Source organism: Phyllostomus discolor, chromosome 5, assembly GCF_004126475.2.
Source record: "Phyllostomus discolor isolate MPI-MPIP mPhyDis1 chromosome 5, mPhyDis1.pri.v3, whole genome shotgun sequence".
In the NCBI taxonomy this organism is placed as follows: domain Eukaryota; kingdom Metazoa; phylum Chordata; class Mammalia; order Chiroptera; family Phyllostomidae; genus Phyllostomus; species Phyllostomus discolor.
Window position 1 is genome coordinate 16,165,647 of NC_040907.2, and position 19,222 is coordinate 16,184,868.

The 19,222-nt window shown below is 56.3% G+C and overlaps 1 protein-coding gene across 1 annotated transcript in view; it reads left to right on the forward strand.

The window, feature by feature from the left end:
- MAN1C1 (mannosidase alpha class 1C member 1) overlaps positions 1-19,222 on the forward strand; it is a 131,005-nt gene that overhangs the window by 87,911 nt on the left and 23,872 nt on the right. Inside the window, exons 3-5 of the mRNA XM_028514022.2 lie at positions 9,678-9,793; positions 12,053-12,133; positions 16,921-17,015. Of these exons, the coding sequence (XP_028369823.1) occupies positions 9,678-9,793; positions 12,053-12,133; positions 16,921-17,015 (292 nt within the window). The remainder of the gene's footprint in view (positions 1-9,677; positions 9,794-12,052; positions 12,134-16,920; positions 17,016-19,222) is intronic.

Below are 19,222 nucleotides of genomic sequence, written 5' to 3' on the forward strand. Positions count from 1 at the left end.
GCCCCTGCCCCCGGCTTAGAGCAGCCAGGCTGAGGTTCAGCCCTGGAGACACTCACTGCCCCGGGTGGACTTGAGACACAACACAGGGATGACCCAGATTACCGTGATGAAAGTTCGAGACCAGTTCTTTTAATAAACGAGTTCAGAGGAAGAGGACCTCCGGTCCAGGTGGGAGAATCAGAGATGTCTTCGTGGTTATTGAAGAAACAGCATTTTCTCTAGGACTTAAAATAGATGTGTGGATTGGGACATGTGTGGGAACAGTTTGGGTTAAAGAAGAGCATTTGAAGCAGAGGGAACGGCTTGAGCAAAGGGCTGGAAGGCTAGAAAGAGCGGACCACATAGAACCACTAGTCTAGCTGCAGTATTTAAAACATGAAAAGACTATTAAGAAATAGGGCTGGAAGGGCATTATATCAGTCAGCTGTTTCCAAAATAACTCATCCGGTAAATTACCCCCACAGTGAGTGGCAGACGGCAGTGAGCACTCATTTCTCGTTTGGCTGCAGAGGGGCTGGGGTTTCATTTATCTAGGTTCTGCCCGGTGGGGTCCAGGTCTGCTTCACCCACCTCTCATCCTTCTCGGACCAATGGCCATTTGAGACTTGGCCTTCTCATGATGAAAAGCAGGAACGCAGCAGGGCAAGCCCAACCGGGCAAGTGTATTTCAAACCTCTGTTCTAGTCTTGTCCACTAATCCCACTGGCAAGTCTCACAGCCACGCCTAAAGTCAAGAGCAGAGTTTAATCCCCCACCCAACATAAGGCCAAAGCGAGTTACGTGGACAAGACCAGGGCTGGCGGGCCAGGGATGTTCGCCCTGCCTCAGAGGTGGGGACAGAGCACTGAGCAATCATCTGATTTACCGGAAGGTAAAAGCCAGGTAGAAGCCAGAGTACGGAGCGACTCGGTCTGCCCTCAGGAGCTGCCGAAGGCAGCAGTTGTATTTTAGTGACTCTTGGGGTAAGCAGGTAAGGGCCCTGGATTTGGCTCTTCTCCCCACTGAGGCAAGAAGTGGGTATAAAATGCCGCAGCCCCTGCCCAGCTCGGTCTCGCCTTGCTGGTGGCTCCCGCCTCCCGCCTGTCTGGCACAAAGGCTGTGTCGTCCTTCCTGCTGAGCCAAGGATCTGCGAAGGATCCTAGCTTTGCCAGCTCTGATGGGGCTTCCTCTGCTGGAACCGAGCCTTATGATAACAGCCCCAAGCGCTGGGCACCTACTGTGTGCTGGGCACATCAAATTCTCTTATACTGAGTGTCTGCTGAATGCTTTTTGTACACATTTGTCTGAACTGGAGACCACATTGTCCCGTTTTTTCTGAGGCCCAGAGAGGTCAAGTCAATTGCCCAAGGTCACTCCCTGGGAAGGAACGAAGCTGGGGTTAGAACCACGCCTGCAAGGTCCGCCCTGAGCTGCTGAGCCTCTGTGTAACTTTGGAAAGTCACTGCAGCACCCAGGGTTCCCCCGTCCCCATCTTCCTTCTCTTCTCTCCGAGACGTTCCACAGCTCTGACGTTCTCTGAGCTTGATCCACAGCTCTGTCGGAGTTTTTCAATACAAGTTTCCAGGTCAGGCAGCATCCCCAACTCTTATTAAAAACAACAAACAAACCATTAACGTTTTAAAAAACAAACCCAATTTTCCAGTGGAGCCCCGTCCAGGAGACCGGTTCAACGAACCATGTCCGGCCGTTCGTCACAGCGAACCTCGTGCAGCAGGAGACCGCGGCAGGCACTCTCCAGCTGGCCGTGGCAGCAAAGTGTGGCATCTGTCTGGGAAAGGCGGAGGAGCCGTGAGCTGCACCAGGGCCCTGATGTCTGCAGCCACCCGTTCTGTCCCTCCAGCAGTGTTTTCCTTGGAAAGCGGACCGCTGCTGCATGCGGTGTGTCTGAGGCCAAGACGCCTCGTAAATTATTTGGAGATCCGAGGAGAGCGCTGTGGGCATTGGCACTAGCTGTTCATTCATTCCACGGTGATTTGTTCCCACCTTCTCCGTGCCTGGCCTGGGGATGGGTGCCGGGGCCACTGGCCAGAGTCAGACCCAGCCACTGCCCCCTGGGCCTCACAGATGGATGTGGGCATGGGTGTATGATGTAATGTGGGCAGTGCCGTGACAGAGCCACCTGCACCAGAGCAGACGGGCTTGCAAAGAGCTCAGGTTTGCTTGGTGGCTCAGGGACGTCTTGAGCAAAGACTCAACATTTGAGCCAAGGCCAGAACGATGAGTAGGTATTTACCAAGCCAACTCGGAAAAGGAAGGCATGCTGGCATAGGAATTCATGTCAGCAGGCACTCGAGAGCTTTGGGGGAGCTGCTAGTGTTCCGATGTGGGGGGAGGGGGGGCGTCACATGCAGAGAGAGCAGCGGAGAGGTGAGGCCCGAGAGGCTGCCAAGGCGCGGACTGCAGGCACCCTGCATGCTGCGCCCAGGACTTTGAACTTGGAGAAGGGGGGGCATTGACCGATTTCAAAAAGGGGAATGACGTGGTTAGATCCCATCATTTTTTATTAATCAGTCTCTGCTAAGAGCATTCTATTGGATTCCAGGAATAGTTCCTAAAAATATATCATTGGTCCTTCCAGAGGCTCCAAGAAACCTTTGCCTGGAAAAAGCCTCTGAACACAACTTTATGTGACCCAGCAAATAGCCGTTGTGGGAGGATTCAAGAAAAATTCCTACTGGAGGAGTAACAAAAAACCCAGACCTGATAGAAGTGGAGAGGCCCTAAACCCTACAAGGAGTTCACGCAGCCAGAAGACTTCACCATATAAGACGACGTGGTTTTAAACAGCATACCCCAGGGTAGTCAGGACATCATTTTAATTAATCTTCCTAGAAACCCAGAGGCAGAACATTCCAGTTGCCACCGCTGCATGACAAACGACTCCAAAACGCAGTGGTTCAGCACACTCACTTCATTACGCTCACACATGTGGTGAGTCAGGGATTCGGAAAGGGCACCACGGGGACAGCTTGTCTCTCCGACACCGTGTGTGGGCCCTCTGCCGGAAAGGCTGGAGGCGGAGAGGGCTTGACAGCTGGAACCTTCTTCACGCACACGTGTGGAACTGATGCTGGCTGTTGGCCAGGAGCTCCGAGGGGCTGTCAGTCAGAAAACGCACGGGTGGCCTCTCCGTACGTTCTGTCTTCGTGGGGTACCTTGGGCTTCCCCGCACTATGGCGGCCGGTTCCAAGGGCCAGCGTTTCAAGGGACAGGAAGTGGAAACTGCCAGTTTCCTAAGGCCTGGGCCTGAAACTTAGCGCGTGATCCTTCTGCCTCCTTCCATTGTTCCAGGTGGACACGCAGGCCCACGCAGGTTCAAGGACGGGAGCCCCGGGAGGGGTTCCTCCTGCGGGGTGGGATGGACGCAGCAGCCGTCTGGGGAATCCGGCCTGCCACTCAGCCACCCTGGCTTCTTTGGAAGCTGAGAAAAACATGTGTGTTGTTTCTTTACAGATTAAGAAGTCTCTGTGGATTTTATTATCAAATTAAACGCAGCCATTAGTGTGTGGCTCTGGGGATACTGCAGTAATAGGCTATGCCTTGGGTGATTTTTTTCATTCTAAACATTCTTCCTAGAGCTTATATTGTCCAGCCCGACCCATTTTTCTTTGCTAATATAAAATCACATTTAAAAAAAAAAAACTTACTGAGCAGAATCAGGAGAGGACAAACCATGGTCCAGTAGGGCAGGGTGGTTCCTGGCCAGGCAGCTATTAGAGAGGAGGTTACCGGGGCTGGGGTCCCCGGTCCCTGTAGAGACTGGCGCACACTCGGCAGATAGCTTTGCACAGGACAACGGCGCCAGGTAGTCCCAGACGTGGTCACTGCAGATGCCCGCACAGGGGGCTCAGTTTATTCAACTGACACATTTACCTTCAGTGCTTCTGGGAGCCAGGCACTGAGAGATGTGAGGGAGCCACAGCCCCCTCAAAGGATCTCCCCAGGGGAGGGGGCCCTGTACTCCCCGTTCTTCTCTGGTGCCTGTGATGGGCTGGAAGGTGTTCTCAGCAGCGGAGGAAAGCTGGGAGCAAAGCCAAGCTGTTCCCCCAGCAGCCGATGCTCTGGCAGGGCAGGGCAGGGCAGTAAACCCAGAGCAGATCCATGTGTGTGCAGCATCCCTGGGATAAAGGCCCTGAAGAAACACAAAGGGGGTAGGGAAGAGCGAGGGGGTGTTATCCAGTGGAATGAATGGTCCCGTGCGCCAAAGCCTGGGGAGGACGCAGGCTTGGAGGGCTTCCAGAGCAGCGTGCGGCTGGAGTGGAGGGCGAGAGGCCGGCAGGGGGCGAGGAAGCCAAGGCCAGGTAGCAGGCCTCGAGTCTGATGGGACCATGGGGGCGTTTTGAGCAGAGAAGTGGCGTGATACAACTTGTATTTTTAAAGGTGGTAGCAGGAGAAGGTGAGAAGTGGGCAGAGTCTGGAAATAGTGAAGACAGAGCCACCAGAACTTGTGGCAGGCCAGGATGTGGGGACGAGTTGAGGGTTTGGGGCCGCAGCTCTCTGGAGGAGGGGGTGGCCTTAACCGAGGTGGGAGGACTGAGGGAGGAGCAGGCATGGAGGGAGGAGTGGGATTTGCTTTCAGACAAGTTGAATGCGAGATGCGCGTGGAGCTCCACGGGGAAACGTGAGTGGGGAGCTGTCAGATGGGTGAGCCTGGGTTTGGGGACAAGGCCCTGGCTGGAGATTTAAATCCTGGAATCATCAGCCTGCGGAGGGTATTTAAGCTGCGAGGCCACACGAAATCACCAAGGGAATGAAGGAGGACAGAAAAGAGAAAGGGCACAAATCAGAGCCCTGGGCACCTCGAGTCTCTAGAGGCCTGGAGATGAGGAAGAGCCCGCACGGGAGGCTGCCGAGAAGCAGTCCCGGGGCTAGAAGGGGGAGCAAGAGGAAGGGCGGTGTCCTGAAGGCCCAGGTCCAGCAGAGAGCAAGCGTGATGCCCGCCGCCCCCACCTCCGCCTTCCCACTCCCGCTCTCAGACGTTTCCTGATCCTGGAGGTGGCTCTGATGCAGACAGACTAAGGCCCTGTTATTAGGGAGGGACAGGAGCGAGTAAATTGACAGACAATTCCTTCACGTGTGATAAGAAAGGGGGAGCACTTTTGCTAGAGATGGGGGCAGACAGAGTAGGGGCACCAGTGTGGCCCTGGAGCGGCCAGGGAACAGTTCTCACGGAGGAGAGTTGGGGAGGGTGAGACTTCACCTGGCCTGAGGTGGGGGAGATCCCAGCGGCTTCGAGGGCACGGGGGCATTTGTGTGGGCTGCAGATTCCTGCAGAGAAGGTGGAACGGGAAGGCAATCCCTAAGCAGTCTGCAGAAGTGTCGCAGGGAATGGTGGGTGGCCCATTTGGGTCGGGGGCCCTGGACTTTGGGATTGCTCGGAGATGGGAGGGGAAGAAGTATGCCCTGGCTCGGTGGACTGAGTGCCGGCCTGGGGACCAAAGGGTTGCCAGTTTGATTCCCAGTCGGGGCACAAGCCAGGTCCCCATTAGGGGGGCATGTGAGAGGCAGCCACATATTGGTGTTTCTCTCCCTTTCTTTCTCCCTCCCTTCCCCTTGCTCTGAAAATAAATAAGTAAAATCTGTTTTTTTTTAAGTGTGAGAGAGGCAGTGGGAAGCTTTGACCTCAAGGAGGCAAAGCCCCACAGTTTAGGGTAGGAGTGGTGGGTACCTAAAAGAGAGGCCAAGAAAACGCTATAGCAGTTTTCTGGGCAAGAAGAGGTTGGCTGAGTGGAATCAGGGAAGGCTGCCAGAGGGAGGCGGACTTTGAAGAATGTGTGGGCTTTGAGTGTGCCCAGATGCACAGAGAAGCTTTCTTGGCAGAGGAGACCACACGTGCAAAGGTACGAGGCAGGCGCTTGCAGTATGTCCAGGAAGCAGAACTTGATGGAAGCAGAGCCAGACCCTTTGGAGTCAGACCCAAAAGGTTTCACCCCCTCATTACATGGATACTGGGAAGCCCTTGCAGGTTCCTGAGCTGTGGCGGGACCCAGTAGGGTCTGGTTTCAGTCAGGCAGGTTTAGGCAGCAGTGCGCAGGGTGGATTGAAAGAAAAGGGAAGGGGTGCTGGAGGTGGGAAGATGCCCAGACAGGTGTACACCCACATCAGGGTGGCGATGAGTTTAGCAGCAGACACAGGTGGGACCCGTGTGACGCTTTTCCTTGAAGTTGGGCCAAGGGTTTTGCACACTGCAGCCCCATGACCACACTGCCCTGCAGGGTGGGGAGAGGCGAGTGTGCAGGAACGTCAGAACACTTCAGGGACCCCAGAGGAATTTGTGTAGGGGCTGCTTGGGGCCGGTTGGGAGCCAGGAGGACCACACTTGTATTTATCAGCTTAAGCTCACGTGTACTTCACATCCTGGGTACTTTCTACCCACTGCCCCCGTTTAACCGTCCCGCAGCCTTGTGAGGTAGGCCCTGCTGTCGTCCCCACTTTGCAGATGAGGACCTCGAGGCTCAGAGGGTGACACTGACTTCCCCTAGCACACAGCGAGTGTGTGATGGGGCCACTATGAACCCGTCTCCCTGACTAGGCCAGTGTCTCAAAGTGAGCTAAGGGACCCCAGAAATAACCAGTGAACTGATTTGTCAAGTACTTGCTCTGTGCCAGGCACTTTGGGCTACGCATGTATGTGACACACGTATCCAGGCTCAGAAACCTGCAGTGGCTCCCCAGTATCCTACTCCGGTGGTCCTGACTTCACTTTACAGATGAGAACTCTGGCGCTTAGAGCAGACATGTTGCTGGCCCAAACTGGGGTTTGAACCCAGAGCTTTGTTCTTTTAACACCTCCCTGCCTCCTGCCTGGCAGGAAAGGGCGCAGGGGGTCCTTTGCGAACAGCGAGCATTCAGAGCTGGAGCGGAGAGAGTGGCCAACCTGAAACCTGCCCCAGGCCCAGGCCCAGTCCAAGCTGGCTGCCTGACTTCTGGGCCCTGTTGGCTCTTTGCATATAAATTATGGGCCTGCCTACTGACGGGGATGTATCTTTTCTCCTCGGAAAGCTGCCCAAGCCGCCACAGGTGCAAATAGAGTTGAATTCAGGATAGAGCCTTCTCTCCTGCCCAGCCTGGCCGCTGGGCAACCTCTGGCCTGGAATGAGAGGCTTTTCAATAAGTGCCTTGCTGGCCCAAAGCCCAGCTGTGTGGTAGGTGGGTATGAGGGCGAGAGAGCAACCAAGAGAAGGATTCGGGAACCTGAGAGCAGGGCCAGAACCTTGCCAACAATCTTTAGCAAGCTGCCTTCTCAGCCGGTGCCTCTGGGGGCTGGGGAAGGAGAGCTGGTCACGAGGGGCCCTGGCTGCCCTCCCAGCCCAGCCAAGGCCCTGGGGACTCTGGGCTAAGGCTCAGCCCAGGGGAAGCAGGTCCCACAGGGTGAGAACACCAGGCAGCCCAGGGCAAGAATCAGAAATCAGATACTCTGGGCCACCTCTGCCTCGGCCTGGAAGAATGCACAGCGCACCCGTGGGTCTCACTTCAAGCCTTCCCGCTCAGATCCACCTCCTGCCCCTGCAGGGGTGGGGCAGGGGCAGCAATCAGATCTGACATTGTTTTCACAGGGAGCTGAAAGGCACCCTTGTCATGGAAAATACATCACATTTGCCTGGGGCTGGGGCTCCCCGCTGCCCTTGTTCTAAAGTCTAATCTCAGGCCATCCCAGCCCTAACCTGCAGCCCTCACAGAAATCAGGTGTAGGGCCCTGTGGGATAACAGCGGTGGTCTTGGCTTCAGAGCCGGCACTCTGTGGCCTGACACATCTTGGTCCTGCCCGTGTGTGGCACATCACTGTCCCCATGCCTGAGCACCTCAAGAGGGTAAAAGAGTTCCCACGAATCATGTTTGCCTTTGACACCTGCGGGGCAAGCAGCTGGGATAAACCAGGAAAGGATCCACTTTGTTTGGCTTTGGGTATGTTTTCCTACTGAATGCTTCAGCACGGGAGGCATTGACATTCTAGAAATGCACTTCAACCCGCAGGTCGAAGCCTTCCCAGAACGGTGACTGTGGATTGAGAAGCCCCTCACTTCCCCAGCCCTCCCCTCCTTCTGGAAGTGGATTCTTTAACCTCCAGCCTTATCTTTCCCCTGACTTCCTCCGGCTCTTCCTCCTCCGGGCATTTCCCAGGCGGTGCCCTTTTTCAGACCTCGCCCCGACTGGTGAGGTGGTTAAACATCTGAGTTTCCCAAGGGTTCTCCTGCAGAGCCACACAAGTGACCAGTGAGGACAGCGCTGATTAAGGAAATCAGGCGCTGATTCCGTGCAGCGGCGCCCGCAAAGCGGTGCTGCCTGAGACTCCAGTGGGGCTCCGGGCTGCCAGGGAGCTCTCGAGTTCCACGGAGGGAAGTGGGGCCTGCGATTCTCAGTGCTTTGGGCCACTTGCACGGAGGACATTGAAGGAACAATTACTTCTCATAAGCTGCCCTCTGGTCCCTAAAGTAAATTACTGCTGCCTGCAGTGACGGTAGTTTTAAGAAGTGGGTGGGAGGCAGCAGCCACCTCCTCCAGGAAGCCCTCCAGAAGATACCATATTATCTTTGTTCCCTTCCTCCCTCACAGTCTTCTACTCTTCAGTTCCTGCTTGTGCCACATGGGGAGCTCTCCCTCATCACTCCTCTGCCCAGTTTCCGGTTGGAAAACTCATTTTTTGCACAGTTTTCTCAGCCTGCTCCCAGGACAAGAGTTGAAGGCCCAGTGGCAGGGCCAGGCCTCAGGGCTCAGGCTTGTGAACTCTCTGCCTAGAGCAAGAGTAGCTGTGAAAATCTGCTTTGTGTGTTTGTGTGGTTTCTCTGCCCAAACTTTTTTCCTTTCTTTTTTTTTTTTTAGCAGAAATAAATTTCTGACTATAAAAATAAATCCTGAGCGAAGACATCAGAAAGCACCTGTAATCCCAGCGCTGGGAGCCCCCACTGAGCCGTGTCCTGCCGGCCTCAGTTCCGTGCAGATGCGTCCGCATGTGGGATACAAGGAAGAAATTATACTGTGCCTTCAATTTGTTTCTTTTGCAACCTACTTTTTTTTAAAATTTCACAGATCCCATGGATGGCTCCCAGTAAACACAGGTCTATCTCACCTGTGTGCATTGCTGTGTGGTATTTTATTTTATATTTGAGCCACAGTTTATATAACTAATCCCCTATTGTTGGACCTGGAGTTTTTTTTCCCCCAAACTTTTTCCCATTATAAATGACACTGCAATAAATGCCTTCCTGAACAGATATTTATGAACATCTTTATGGGGTTTTTTTCTTAGAATGACGTAAAGAATGCCAGTGAAGAGCCAGAGGACTGGCACATTTGCTAAGACTGTGTCAGCCTAGGGCCAGCTCACCCCCACCCCAGCAGCCCAGGAAAGTGGTGGGTGCCCGACTGGCACTGACGCTGGACCTGCTGGCAGATACGGGTGGCCCCGGTCCGGGGCGGGCCTTAGCCCATGAACTCGGTCTCCCCACGCCAGCCGCCTGCTCTCTGCTGCCCTAAGGAGGAAGCAGCCCCCCGGGAGGACACTGGGTCCTTGGCTTGCCTTCAAAGGCTGGTGGGCCTGGAGCCTCCCTAGATTGCTCCTGGGCCAGCCTTGGCCCTGGAGCCTGCCCGGGCATTTGGAGGGGTCTGGGCGGCTCGTGTGGCTGCATGGAGAGGACGAGAACGAGCCTGGGTCACACCTCCGATCTTCTGTGCTGCAGGAGGCCTTAACGGGGCGACAGTCATCGACTCCCTTGACACCCTCTACCTCATGGAGCTGAGAGAGGAGTTCCAGGAGGCCAAGGCCTGGGTGGAAGAGAACTTCCACCTGAACGTGGTGAGTCAGAGCCCCGCACCTCCCCGGGTGTTAGAGCCAGTAGCGGCTGGAAAGGTCAGCGCCGGCTCCACCCCATCATCTCTGAGACCCAGGGGCGTGGAGGCTCTGGCCCGAAGCTGCCCAGCAGAGCAGGCCAGCCACAGCCGTTCCTTCCCTGCCCTGGGTGCTGGTTGCTCACACCCAGGAAGGCCCCTCTGGGGCTGAATCTATCAAACAGCAACGTGGGAAGTGATGCTATGGAGTGGAGAGGTGGCTTATCAGAGCCCCTGTAACAGCCTGGAGCCGCCCCCGCCCCTCCGCCCCTGTGCTGCCCTCCTGAGACAGATGAGACACCGGTGGCCAGGTCTGACCCAGCCTCAAAGGGACCAGCCCGGTCAGGGACCAGGGCCTGGGGAGGAGATGGTAATGTCTCTGGATGGCCCAAAAGCCGTAAATACCAGCCCCCACCCTCAACAATCTCCCAGCCCAGACTGGAGTAACGGAGCCACACCAGAGGCCTCCGCTCAGCACAGGGAGAGGCTGTTTAGACAGATTTAGGGAGCAAGAGATGGAGACAGATGGGAGGGGGGAGGGGGTTCCATCAACACACACTGCAGGGTTCCATCTGGGGCTCTCCGAGTGACAGGTCCTGTTGTGAACGGGGACAGCTCCCGCAGCTCCCGGCAGAATTGAGGCCAATGTCGGTGCAGAGCGGGGAGAGGCAGACTGGGGAGGGGTGTGCGGGGAGAGGCGGGCTGGGGAGGGGTGGGAAGGCAGCACCACAGGAGCATTGCCCTGGCTCAGGACAGCCTGGCACAGCCTGGTCACTTTACCCCCCGCCCCCCAGCCTCAGTTTCCCCGGCCTTCAGATGGGAATTACACCGCAGCAAAAACGGCAGTGCCTAACGGGCAGGCTTGTGAGCTTTAACCATCACAGAGGGTTGTAAAAAGCATTTCATAAAACCATAAAGTCCGATACAGATTTAAGTGGTGCCATCATCATCATTGTCATCATCATCATCGTGACTGTTTTGAAGCTTGTTATGACTTCTGATGGTCTGTGTGGGGTGATGGGTTTAGAATCCCATTTCCTCCTGGATCGAACGGAAGAAAGGCAGAGGCGGGAGAAGGCGGTGTCTTCATAGACCCACCGTGTCCCTCTGCAGATGGCGGGTGGAGAGTGGGCACCGGGCAGCTGCCTGAGGAGCCGGGGGCAGCCAGGCCAAGGCAGCCTGGGAACCTTCGGGCAGGCTGGGGCAGGTTAGGGAGTGTCCCTGAAGGAAAGCAAGGCGCGGTCCCTCCCCCTCTCTGAGCCTCGGCTCTCTCGTCTGAAAAACGGGCAGATGACACCGGTGAGCACTGGGAGAGCAGCTCTGCTAGTGCTCTGTCCAGGGAAAAGCCCCCCCAGAGAAAGGGGTGACCACTGCTCTCATCAGTAATAAAAGACCGTGACGGGGAAGGGTGCCAAGGCGGGCCCCGGGGGCAGGGGAAGCCGCACTGGCACTGGACGGGCATCTCACCTGCACCGCTCAGCCTCTCGCATCTGCCCTGCTCGGTAAGAAGAAACTAGGGAAAGGAAAGGCTGAACAACTTGCCCAAAGTCCCAAAGTCAAGTAAGTGGCTCAGGCGGGGTTTTCACCCAGATCTGGTCCTTAACTTGATGCCCAGCACCCCCTGGTTTGTAGACTACACTCCAGAAAGGAGGTAACGGTGACTCGGGCAGGGTTGGGTGTGCCCTGAGGGCTGCAGAGCTGAGGCAGAGAAATTGCTGGTTACCTACAAACAGCCACTTGGCCCTCCCCCCCTCAGTCTTGGCCCTGCCCTGTCTGCCCCAGAACCTCCTCTGAGAACCTTTCTCTTGCCCTGTCACCCCAAGGAGGGGCCACACCGTCCTCCTGCTAAGCCGAGGTGGCCAGAATAGAGCAAGATTTGCCTCCCCTCAGGCTCAGCTTCAGCCAGTAGCTCCCTTGTGGGTTCTTAAGCTTCTTGGAGAGCAGCCAGACATAACTTTGCTCTGATGGCCTTGGGCAAGGGCTGGGGAGGGAAGCCGAACCCGGTGTTTATTTGAAGTGTTGTCAGTGTGCAGTGGCTGCCAGGCAGGTGCTTTTTGCTCTGAACACCACCACTGAGCTTCCAGGGAACCAGCCCAGGTGTAGCCAGATCAACAGGGTGGGTGGGGTTCAGTGGTGGTGTGACCTGTCTCAAGGGCCTAGCCGCCCCTGGGAGCCCTGCAGGCATCTCCAAGTGTCCCCACGGCCCTCCCCCTTCTTCCCCCTGCAGAGCGGAGAAGCGTCTTTGTTTGAGGTGAACATCCGGTACATCGGAGGACTCCTCTCGGCCTTCTACCTGACAGGAGAGGAGGTGAGTTGGTACTCCCAGGTCCTGGACGGTCAGGCTGCACAGGGCTTGGGAGAATATCTCAGCCCCCCGTCCCCCCCTAAATTTCACCAGTGAAGAAACAGATCCAGGAGGACTTGACCAGGGCCACCCGTGTCCCCCACCTCCATGGTGCCACCTGCAGCCTCTTTTGCCCCTTCCGTCTGATGCTTCTATTCTCCTGCCCAGGTGAGCGCAACGGGCTCCCACCTGTGGTAGTACATGCTCTGAGGGCAACGACCGGGCCTGCTCACCATCCGCGCAGCCGCTCGCAGGCCGTGCAGCGACACCTGGGGTTGGCGTGGGATTGCGGAGCTGCTGGCTGGCTCCTGCTGGTTCTCAGGACTGGAGAAGCCGAAAGCGTTGTTTCACCCGGGGCTCCTTGGCTTTGCTCGGTACTCCTCAGCCACCCCTGCCCTCCCCTTCCAGGCTGGACACCAGCTCCAGGTCTTAGGGAGGACAGTGGGGGAATGGGGCGGCCCCAGGTTGTAAGCACCAGGCCTCGGCCCAGGTGCACTGCGCTGGCTTCCAGAAGGAGGGCCGTGGGCACAGTCAGAAAGCCTGGACCTCGTTCTCATCCCACACCTGCCCGTGGCCTTCAGCAAGTCCCTCCTTCCGTCCCTGGCCTCACTTCCTTCCCCACCACGGGGATGGTCCTCGATGGGTTAAAATCCCCCATTGGGTTATAAAGTCTTGCAAAAAGACTTGGGTCGGAAGGAAAAGGGTCTGGCCCCAGGGCTGCACTGTGAGAGAACTCTCACAGCCACAGAGCTCTGTGCGAGTGGGAGGCTTCACCCCCCGCCCCCCTCCGCTGTGAGCACCTGGGAAAGCACGAAAGCGCAGCCTGAGTATCCACCGGTGAGGCTGGTCGAGTCCCCAGGGCGGGGGCCAGCTGTGTTTCCTAGTACTTAGAAGGTCCTGGGGTCACTGGGGCAGCCCCTGTCCTCCAGCCGTGCCTTCGTGCTCCCTTTCTGTCCCCAGCACCTCCATGTGGCGGAGAAACTGGGCATGTGCACCATGTCCGTGGCTCCTCAGACAGCCATGGAGTGGTGTTCTCACCGACGTGCAGGTGCAGAACCTTGCTCAGGGCACACAGTCTCTGAGGGCTGCTCTGGGTCACTGCACGGCCCTGTGGCCTCTCTGCCACGGGCCCTCGTTCAGCCCGGCCCAGGGTCCCCCTCTGCTCGGTCCTTGATCTGGCACACCGAGGGTACCTGGGGAGTGAGTCTTCCTTAAAATTTCCCATGAATATTTGTGGACCAAAAGGTGAGGGAGACCCCACGCCCCTTCCTGGGCCGAGGCCCTTCTTTGCTTCAGAGAGAACCTGTGAGGGCAGAACCCCCTGCTGGGCAGCCAGCCCTGCCAAGATTCCCACGGAGGGCACGAGCACAGCCACCGCCACACAGGTGACGCTGGTGCCACGCTTTACAGCCTATACCACACATTCACTTACATACACCCTCTCGTGGGATTTCCAGAAGAACGCTGCGGGGCAGCCGGGGCACATGGCACCACTGCGTTATGCAGACAGGGCTCAGAGATGGTACCTGGCTTCTTCCCCAAGGTCACAGCGCTGCTCGGTGGAAGGTCTGAACCTGGGCTCTGACTCCCAGTCCAGCACTGTGTCGCACCACAGCGTGTAATTCTCGCTGGTGTCTTTCTCCCCTCTGTTCTGGAGCCGGGAGGCTACCATCCATCGCTTACCGTGGCTCCTGAGGCCGTTCCGTGGTAGGAAGGCAGCTTGTGGCCCGGGAAAGGGCCACCGAGTAGCCCCACGCCTTGGGCAGGCTGCCCTGCCAAGACGCAGTCCAGTCCCTCTCATCCCTTCCCCACGACGCTTTCGGGAGGGTTGAAGGTCAGGTAGATGAGACACCTGCCACGCTGCAATATCGTGATTTACAATAAGAAATATGTATGTGGTCTTCATCCTGTTTCTGGCACAGAGTTCCTAAAACCATTGAAATGTTCTAAGTGATGACAACGATAAAAGCATCTTTTGTTATGTTCTTGAGGTGACTTTTGGACCCCACCTCGGATGGGAGCTGGTTGCCAGGAGAAATAGTCATGTGACTAGAAGGTTGACGCTTTCTGTCCCACCCCTGGCCTGCGAGGAGGGGAGAGGGGTTGGAGGATGAATGCATGGCCAGTGATTGCGTCTGCCTGCCTCTGTAATAAAGCCTCCATAAAACCCAACAGCCTCTGGGCTGTGGGCAGGTGGAGGTCTGGGGAGACTGGCACCCTAGGAGAGCGTGGAAGCCCCACGCCCTTTCCCGAGTCCTTGCCCTGTGTCTCCCTCCATCTGGCTGTTCCTGAATTACATTCTTTTATAATAAACCGGTGGTTCAGTAGGTAAAATGCTTCTCTGAGTTTGGTGAGCCGCTCTAGCAAATTATCAAACCCAAGGAGGGGTTGGTGGGAATCTCTTATTTGCAGCCGCTCAGTCAGAAGTACAGGTAACAACTTGCGCTTTTCCTGGGCATCCGAAGAGGGGAGGGAGCAGTGTCGCAGGACCGAACCCTAACCTGCGGGACCCGCTCCCTCCACTAGGTAGTGCCCGATCGAGCTGGAGCCTCAGACCTGCAGCTGGGGTCTGAGAGCTGCTCGGTGGCATGGCGGATCCTCCACACAACTTCCGCAAGGACTGGAATTTCAGAACCCCTTGCACACCCACTCACTTCCAAGATGACAAGGAGGATCGGTGTTTGCTCCGGGCAGTCCCACTCTTGCCCACACACACTCACTCAGCACCCTCCCTGGGGTGGCCGAGACTGGCCCACCAGCCCGCAGGAGAACACAGGGCGTGCTGGCCGAGGAGAGCACTGGGGGGAGTGAGCTCAGGGCCCACAGGGCGAAGGGCAGCCGCACAGCAGCCTGGAGCCTCAGCCTCGGGTCCAGGTGCCTGCAGGCCCCTGTGCGCCTCTGGCTCAGCCTCCTCAGGAATCAGTGAGGATATCGGGGGCCTCCAGTGAGGGCCCTCATTTGTTGCTAAACCACTGGTTTCTGGGGTGTCAGGGGGACTTTGGAACCTGGAGTCTAGACCAGATCCCCAGGAATCCTGATGTCATGGGCCCCCTGCCCACTTCTGGGATCCACTGTGTGGCACTGAGATACTGAGATTATCATCTTCTCTTGCCCATCACTGCTGGGCCCCGGGGGGTTCCTCCCCTGCTTCTCCTTCCCTCCCTGCCCCTTCCTAAGCAAGGACCACACCCATCCCTCAGGGTCTCTAATGCCTTCCCACACAGGGTTTGAAACACCCCTCACCGCATTCCCCAAACAGCCGCATTATTCTCTTGCGCGTGTTGGGGTGGGGACCTCAAGGACAGTGTGTTGCAGCCACACCCAGGCCACCAGCAAACCGGTCACCCTCGAGCTCCGGAAGTAAAAGAAGGCCTGTGTTGTCCCCACAGGAGCCATTGCTTAGGGACTGGCATCTCATCTTTTAATAGATAAATGACCTTTAATGTGGGGTTGTTTTTCATATAAAAGTAGCCCAGAAAATACAGATAAGCCAAAAGAAGAAAATAAAAATCCTCCATGAGACCACTGTTAATATTTTGGTGTATTCCACCCTTTCCCCGCATTCCATCTGTACGTAATTTTCACAAAAGCCGACCAACACTATTTTGACATATTTTTCTCTCAATACATTATAAACCCTTTCTTTGCTGTTAAACATTCTCCTACAGCATTATTTCAGTGCCTGTGTGGCGTTCCTCTGCATGGATAAGCCGACATTTAACCACTTCTATTATTTGCTATTCCAAATATTTCCATTTCTTCCCCCACTATTCTAAGCAATGCTGGAGTAAGTCGCCATGAGGTTTAATCTTTACACCATCCTTGATTATTTACTCCCTTAGAATAAATTCGAGGAAGGAACCTGCTGAGTCAGAAGGTCACAGGTGATTTTGAATTAATCAGGAGTTTGCCGGGGTCAGAGCCCCGGGCAGGGGCCCTGAGTCCTGGGGCCCCCTTGTGACTCCCTTGCTTGCCATCACGTGGGGGGCTCCAGATAAGCCGCCCTCCTCCTCCTCCTCCTCCTCCTCCTCCCCCTCCCATCTGCAGAATGGAACAGTAGGCAGAATCCAGATGGGAAAGGGGAGAAGGCCCCTCCCTGGTTTACAAAGGGAAAGAAAGCGTTGCCCAAGGGAGGCCGGGGTTTGCGGAGACACAGAGATGTCAAGCCGAGGACAAGGACTGCAGCCGGGTGGGGGTCTGGGCTCCCGGTGCTCTGCTTTCTGTTCTGTACAAGTATGTTTCCCCGAGCTCAGCCTGGGACATGCTGGTCCCACAGGGTGGGCAGGCAGGGACCCTGGTGATGCACTGCCCCGACTGCTGCGTTTTCCCGCTGGTCACCCAAATCACAGTTCTAGTCACTGAGCCTTCGTCGTAGTCCTGACGCCGCATTCAGTGTTTTACAGCTATGACCAAATTTGTATTCTTGTGCCCCAACTAGGGCCCGACTGGGAATTGAACAGGCAACCCTTTGGTCCACAGGCCAGTGCTCAATCCACTGAGCCTGTAACCCTCTGAGAAAGGCACCTTTGTCGTTGTTTTATGACCAAGGAGACGGAAGCTCCGAGAGAGGCGCCTCACCTCAGACCCCGGAGCCAGGCTCACACCCAGGCCTGGTGCTCCGCAGGGCCTAACGCAGTGCCCCCTCCTGCTCAGGGGCTGGCACCGCTGTCGGATCCACCCACCAGCAGCAGCTCCTTGCAGTAGCTGTGCCCCACACAGCCCGGGTTGACAGCGCCCTTTGACCCCTCCAGGTGTTCCGCGTAAAGGCCATCAAGCTCGGAGAGAAACTCCTGCCGGCCTTCAACACGCCCACAGGAATCCCCAAAGGCGTCGTGAACTTCAAAAGGTAGGGGACCTTCTGCTTCCCGCCTGTGGCTGTGGCTGCACCTGCATGGAAACTGAGGCACAGGGAGAGGAACCACAGCCAGCCAGTGGCTCAGCCACTGGCCCTCACCCTGGGCACTCCTGGGCTGCTGTTCTCACCAGACCTGGTTCTTGGGGTTTAGGACACACAAGGCCCGGTCTCCTGGGGCGGGGGAGTGGGCAGCCATGCCTCTGGGACTGTCCCACAGCAGTGCTGTGACTCACACCCTCCACGTGTGCCCTCTGTCCCTAGCCAGGGGCCAGGGGCCAGTGAGGCACGCCATACCCTCTTGCCACGAGACAGTGCCCGAAGCTTCCAAGGAGACGCCTGCTCTGCCGACCCCCACCCGAAGGCCGGGCCTCGGGAGCCCAGTGCCAGGCCCAGAGGGGCCCCAGGTGTGAAGCCCGCAGAGGCTCAGACCCGGAGGAGCGCGGCATGCAACTGGCTGAGGTCACATCGGCCAGTAACTGACCGTTCCAAGACGTGAACCCGGGAGTTCCAACTCCGTTTCTAATAATAATGTTTACTGGAATTCTCCCCTCTATAAAAATAATAAATTCTCCTTGCAGAACATGTGGACTCTACCAAAAATATTGGATAAGACTAAAAAGTCACATGTGGTTTCACTAATGCAAGTATCAGTTGGAAGTGTTTCTTCTGGCTCTGTTTTAAAACACTGATTTTTTTTAAGATGCTCTTTTTTTTTAGATTGTATTTCTTTTATTTTAGAGAGAGTGGAAAGAGAGGGAGAGAAATATCAGTGTGTGGTTGCCTCTCATGTGCCCCCAACAGGGCACCCGGCCCGTAACCCAGGCATGTGCCCTGACTGGGAATTGAACCAGCGACCCTTTGGTCCGCAGGCCAGTGGTGCTCAATCCACTGAGCCACCAGCCAGGGCTAAAACACTGATTTTTTTAAAAAAAAATTTTTAATATTTTATTTTATTTATTTTTAGAGAGGGAAGGGAGGGAGAAAGAGAGAGAGCGAGAAACAATGTGCGGTTGCTGGGGGCCATGGCCTGCAACCCAGGCATGTGCCTGGACTGGGAATCGAACCTGCGATGCCTGGTTTGCAGCCCACGCTCAATCTATTGAGCTACACCAGCCAGGGCTAAAACACTGATTTTTATTGGTCACGTTCATCACTTCTCCTCCTGACCTGTTGCTTAGTCCAGTATGTGAACTGGAGTCTCTCTGTGCAGTCAGTGAGTCACAGAGCCAGAGTGACAGCCAGAGAAGGGTGGGACCAGCACTGCCACTGGGTCCAGCTTCCTGTTCCCTCAGCGCCTCAGGGCACTCACCTGTCCCCTCGGGGCTCTCCTCTCATGCCTTGGGAGCGTATTTACATCCACCCATTTTGCAGACATGGCAACTGAGACCCAGGGAGGGGGAAGGATGGAGTCCAAGTCAAGAAAACAAGTGGCCCAGCCAGCTTAAGACACACCAGGGAGCGTGAATCTTGCTCCTGGACACCCCGGATGTGCCCCCCGTCTTGCCTTCTCATTCTGTCCCCCACACTGGGTTGCCCCTCACGCTCAGCCTCCCCGGCCGTCAAAGCCCAGCTTCGTCATTAAGCCAGAGTGTCTTTGCCTCTCCCGCGGGCCTCCAGGCACTTCAGTTCCTTTCTCGTGGCCCTTGTCACCCTCATCTTCATGTCCCCAGCCCCCAGCCCCCGCGAGGGAGCTTCCCGACCACAGGGTCCATGTCCAGTTCTGCGTTCCCTCGGCAAATATTCCTGCTAGACAGCGTGTGCAGGAGAAAAGATCAGTCACAACATCGCCCCTGCCATTTATTGAGCGATAACGAGGTGCCTGGAGTTATGCTAAGGGTTTCCGCACATCGCCTCACCCAACTGACTGCTCCCAGCAACCCTGTGAGGGGAGGGATTTATACCCCCCCTCCCTTACTAAAGTGGGGTCTCGGAGAGATGGAGTAGCTCGCCCCAGGTCTCAGAACTAATGGGCAGTGACGCTAAGATTTAAACCCATTTTGTTGGGATTGATTGAGAAGCTCTGCTCTCACAGCCCACCCTCAGACAGAAACCCTGCTGCCCCTGAGCTTCTGGGAGCGGACCCCTGGGGCACCCTGCAGAAGGCGCTCAGCTCTCTGGGCCACCCTCGAGCCTTGAGCCCCTCTATAACCCCAGGCCTGGGAGGACGGCTACAGTGTTTCCACCACACCAGGCCTCCC